The 5,567-nt window shown below is 29.6% G+C and overlaps 1 protein-coding gene across 2 annotated transcripts; it reads right to left on the reverse strand.

The window, feature by feature from the left end:
- Positions 1-1,986: 1,986 nt before the first annotated feature.
- LOC135134829 (probable RNA 3'-terminal phosphate cyclase-like protein) lies at positions 1,987-4,600 on the reverse strand. 2 transcript variants are annotated; one of them, XM_064063668.1, is made up of 4 exons: positions 4,516-4,600; positions 3,031-3,368; positions 2,791-2,976; positions 1,987-2,736 (listed from the first exon to the last, which is right to left on the reverse strand). In XM_064063668.1, the coding sequence occupies exons 2-4, from the start codon at positions 3,323-3,325 to the stop codon at positions 2,090-2,092; spliced, it is 1,128 nt and encodes a 375-aa protein (XP_063919738.1). In that variant the 5' UTR covers positions 3,326-3,368; positions 4,516-4,600; the 3' UTR covers positions 1,987-2,089. The 2 variants fall into 2 exon arrangements, with proteins under 2 accessions (XP_063919738.1, XP_063919739.1); XM_064063669.1 differs by lacking the exon at positions 4,516-4,600 and adding an exon at positions 3,847-3,865.
- Positions 4,601-5,567: the final 967 nt, after the last annotated feature.

Below are 5,567 nucleotides of genomic sequence, written 5' to 3' on the forward strand. Positions count from 1 at the left end.
AAATTTTTATTTTTGAAAATTAATTTTAATTTTGGAACTTCTAAAAATTTTAACATTTATCTCTACGCAATCCATACTAAAATTGTACCACTTCAAGATTTTATTTGAAACTTTACTCATTTTTTGGATTTTTGATGGAATTTATATATTTTATAAATAAGACATGAAAGCTTTTAATTAACAAAAATTCTTTGTAGAATGGTGTATGTGCTTCTACTTTCTGCAAATTTTAAGTTGTCTGAAAAACTACAATTCTCTATGTTTTTCAGATGACCGAAGTTACAAAATTTTTGAAATTCTAGGTATTTTGCCATTATGTGTTTGATTTAATCTGGTTGTACTGTGAATATTATCTTCGAAATTTTATTTAGAGGTTTAAGGTATGAACCGGATCTTTTACAAAGCAAATTTGTTTCATTTAAAAGTGTGGGGGCCTTCTAAGTTTTTCAAAGATTATTAAGATTCCAAAAATAGAAAATGTAAATTCTACATAAAGAAAATGATACCTTCGATAATCAATTTTTAGCATCAATAAATTTACAAATTTCCTTTAAAATATTACGTTTTATAAAATTTAGTTTTAGATTATATTTTTATCAAATTTTTATCACCATCCTTAAGCACACATTTCATAAAACTTGCCTCACAACGCTGACAAATCGAAAAACAAACTGTATAAAAAAGTAAATAAGATTGTAACGGTTGTCAAGAAATGCTCTATAAATTCTCAATGTTTCGTCTGATAACTGTTTTATTTTTAATGCTATGGCGAGACGTTAGAAGTAGAAATTTTAGATAATATCTTCTGCAAAAATATTTATGATAAAATTTTTGTTGGACCCACGGTTACGAAAATAAATAAAAAAAGTAATTAATTTTGAAGATAGAGGCCCAATAGCAACGCCTTCAATCCCGAAAACTCAGTTTTACACTAACCGACTACACCTCTAACAACACTTAAAAAAATTGTTGTGTAGGTACTCCAAATGCACGATTGTACACTTTTTAAGACTGATTTAATTTGACTAACTCTACCTATAACATATATGTACTACATAGATTTCAGTCTATTAGTGTATCTATAATTCTTCAGTCGAAAAAAACAGACGATCAAATTTTTCAGATTAGGATAGGCTATGGAAATATTTCTCATTTCTTTGATTAAATCGAAGATGTTAAAATCAGAATGGAAAGCTACGATTCAAACGGTTTAATGTTGGAACAGCGCGAACATGAAATCGTCCTTCGTATTTTCGTCCCTTCACTCCAGGCAACCCGTCATTCATGAGTCAGAAAAGAAACGTAACTTTATTCAAAATTATCTAACAAGTTTAAATTTTGACGAGTAAAGAAATGAAAAATATTTTCGTAGCCTGCCTCTTACGTTGGGCAAAATATGAATACCCTGCACATTTTTTCACAAACTTTATTACTATTTTAAAAATATTAAGACAACTAAAATCTTCCAAAATGACAATACTGAAAAATTTTACTGAATAGAATATCGCAATAATATAGTCCAATTTTTTAATTTAACGGAATTTATATTTCTTTTCGTTTACAATATTCTATTAAGCGTTGAGAAAAATTAAACCTGTCATACAAAAAATTTGGCATTTCATTGCGCTAAATTAAAAAAATATATATTAATTACCAGCGTATAGCCAATGAAAAAACTGTATCCTTAATTTTGTCAGTCACTAATTATTTGTAATAAAATATTGGCTTTTTGCGGCATCTGTATATGTTTTTGTATGTTTTACGACACATATAGTTGGATGACTCAAATTTACTTTTTCGTGATATGTATATTCGCTTAACTAATAATATTTGTACAATGTTGAAATCTTTTGACTGAATATTTTAACACAATTATGAACCAGAAAATATTTGTGACAGCTTCAAAATATTAAGTTTCGATAAAACTGCCATTTTCACAGCGTAATTATATAAATTATTAATTAGTAATTTATGTAATTATGAGTATTTTAAATCTGTAAAAAATATATTTGTATTATACATTAAATTTTAGATTAAATAAAAGATTTATCTTAAGTAAAAGTACAAATTTTATTTTTATTTTTTTATATTAAACAGTACGTTTACTGAAATTTATGTACCCGGTGCCAACACAAGTTAACACAACTTTTTGTGTTCCTGTTCCTGAACTGTCTTCATGTTTCAATTTAAAAGTGACACCAAAAAATTCTTTTAGGTGCCTCAAAAAGGCTATTGTATTTTCAGTAAGAGGTCCAGTAACAAACTTTGAAACATCCTGTTGCCCCAAAGCCATACATAATATAACAACTGCTTGAGAGGATGAATCCACTACTCCTCCTAAGTAGATTTCATATAACAAACGTGTAGCGGCACCTTCACCAACGTCCTCTGGAATTGATGGATCTTCCCCATTGGATACAGCATTTGATGCTTTTTCCGCTGAATATATAACACCATTTGTGGTTTCTGCAGTTAAATGCACACCAAATCCTGGACTTTTTCCTGATTGCCTACCTCGACATTCATCTGTATTTACATAAATATCAGGTATGAAGTTCAGAAGGACTCCTTTTGCTTTATCAACTATTCTGTTGGCTATTGCTGGTGACACTCTCAAAGCAAATGCTGTGCCCCTAATTCGTTTTACCATACCACTGTCTAATAACTGAACAGGTCGTAATTGCTTACAAACTGGACATTTGAATATTATTTCTCCACCTCCAAGAGGTAGCATGCCTGCAAAAAATAACGTGTCTTTAAAAATTTTGTTTTCTTAAATTATACACAAACCTCTTTTAGTAACTTTTATTTCAAGCCCTTCATCATCAAGAATGAAGTTCTTGACAGCTCTAATCATTGACGTTTTAATTAAATCAGCAGATGGGTCAATATTGTTATTAGTAACTCCACGTAGAGTAGCGTTTAGTGGTTGCTTGCAAAACAACCCTACCATCACTAGGGCTTCCAGATAATACCCTGTAAAATTTATAATTATAACAGAATAACATAATTAATGTTGCGGATTTTTACCAACTCCACGTTGCGTAGAACATTCGTGGCTAAATGTTCCTCCATGCAGCAGACCCGGTTGAAAATACAACGATGTACCCGTCTCATTCAGTTCAATAACCGTACCATTGGTTATTTTATCGAACAATTGAATTAAGCTAACTTCAAATTCTTTGATGCCTGGTTCATCTTCGAATGCACGAATGTAAGAAATTCTGATGGGTTTTCCACTTAAAACTGATAGTACTAGTCGTTGGCGAAAGAAATTGCTTCCTTTGTAGCACAAAACATTTCCTTTTACAGTTGCAGTTGTCATTTTTCACTGAATACGATACACAGTTTTTAATTTGGGTTGTTTCCTGAAACCAGTTAGATTTCTATTTACATTAATGTAAATTTTAAATTCACATGTGTACATGAATTAAAGGTTATGTTCACACGCATGGTAAAATTTGACATTGACATCAAAAAATGTCAGATACAGCTGATAATTGTCAAATTGCGCTTAAAATTATTGTTGTAATTTTTAGTAATTGCAGAACATTAGTTAAAGTTGTAACATAAACAATAATACGTTGTCATAAATTGAAGTAATTAAAACTTTTTCACTTATTGTCATTATTAAATAAAAAAAACTGGTAAAGTAGGACGTCCACTGTCCACAGAATAACCTCAATAATTGACCAATTCACAGTATCACAAACCTAAAAACTGTAGACTATAAAATAAAAAAAAAACTGTTAATAAGTGAACATTAAACAGAATGTTCATTTATTGCTTTATCTGTAAAAAATTAACTAAAACCAATTTTTTTAAACAAGTCGTTAGATAACTAACCCATAAAAATACATGTGGATACTAAAGTTGACTGCTTTTTTGGGGGGAGACTACTTTACTGTAGACTTTAACAAACTGTGATAAGATAACCCAGCATCCTGCCAAAATGAGATATGTGAACAAAATTTTGAAACCCGCAAGAAATTCAAAATTTAGCGTTGAATTGTCAACAAAATGAAACCCTACGTTGTGTACATAAAGTTAAATTATGCATTAATTCAAGTTATATTAATGATTTATTAAATCAGTGTTAAGTTCATCAAGCTTCCATCGTGAACCGGTCCCCATAACATTTAAACAAAGCAATGTAATAACTTAAATAAAAACATTCTAAACTTTAGTTATAACTTATTTAATACACAAAAGGGTGAAACCTGAATAAGGGAATTTCTCTGCCACGTGTTTTATATGAACATTTGCAGGACTGTCGTTTAAGAAGTGTGTTAGAACCATGAACAGTTAAAAATCTTAACATGAACTGTGAATTTATAAACAACAAAATAAAATTAACATGAGTTGTTGACGGCATCATCGAAACCTCAGATTTTAGATCAGAAAATCATTAATAATTAATTACGCTGGCTGGAGGGAAACTGTGATATCGAACGTGATCAACTCTGTTTAAATAAATTTCCCCTTTTATAAAGTTACAAACTAAATTTAACCTACCTTGATTTCCACCACGTGGTTACCTGGTTACCGTTTATACCGTTTAGAAGTGACAAGTGACCTGACTAGACTGGACTGAGTGGACTGCACAATAGGAAACATAGTATCACTGACTGATTACGAGGGCCTCTGGTGAGCAAGTGGCAAGAAGACCCACTTGGCGCGAAATATTCAATTCAATTTCAAATAGTTTATTTAGTTCCAATGATTTTCAAAATAATTAACACCTTTTTGTTCCATTCTTTATTAAAAACATAAATAGTACACTGAATATTAAAATAAGCAAGAAGAAATTAAAACTTATATAACATTAATTTCGTGAACACTTCGGAACTTTGGAAAATTACCATGGCTTTATCTAGAATAATTCGAAAACTTCAAAAATTTACATTCCTTTAGTATTATTTTTACTTCTAAAAATTTAAGCTGAACTTATACCAAGCATTCAAAAATGCCAAGTGTTCACAAAATAAATAAATGAATGGAGTTTAAAAAGCCATCAACAATTGGATAATATATATAAAAGAGTCATGTACTTCCAGAAGAAATTAACAATACCTATTCTAATCACTAGTAGTAACATTGCTAAAATAACTTTAATTTTCATGAAACCGCAAAATTTTAACGTGCTGCTTATGAAATTGTATTGAATAAAATATTGTTCAGATTATTAAAATAATGACTATTGATTTCACAAAAATTATGATGTAATATATAATAATAATATGAAGGAATCAGAAATAAAAACGCCCAAGTGAATTGTATTTTTTCAAACGATGTTGAACCTTAAAGTTTACTCTACAGTTTATGAATTTTTAGAAATTATTTAATATTCAGAAGTATTGTGTGTATTTTATAATTTCTGAACATTGACCATAAACTGTGCAGTGAACACATAATTATTATTATTAGGGTTTTAAGTTGTTTGAAAAAATAAAATCACCTTGGCGATTTTGCTTCTGAATGAGCGCCTTCCATATACATATTTCATATATTATCTATGAATGTGGGTGCATTGCTTTACATTTTTTTTTTTTTGGAAGTGTCTATCA

Source organism: Zophobas morio, unplaced genomic scaffold (assembly GCF_036711695.1).
Source record: "Zophobas morio isolate AGI-343-1 ecotype UQ-CSIRO unplaced genomic scaffold, CSIRO_AGI_Zmor_V1 ptg000024l, whole genome shotgun sequence".
NCBI classification, from domain to species: Eukaryota; Metazoa; Arthropoda; class Insecta; order Coleoptera; family Tenebrionidae; genus Zophobas; species Zophobas morio.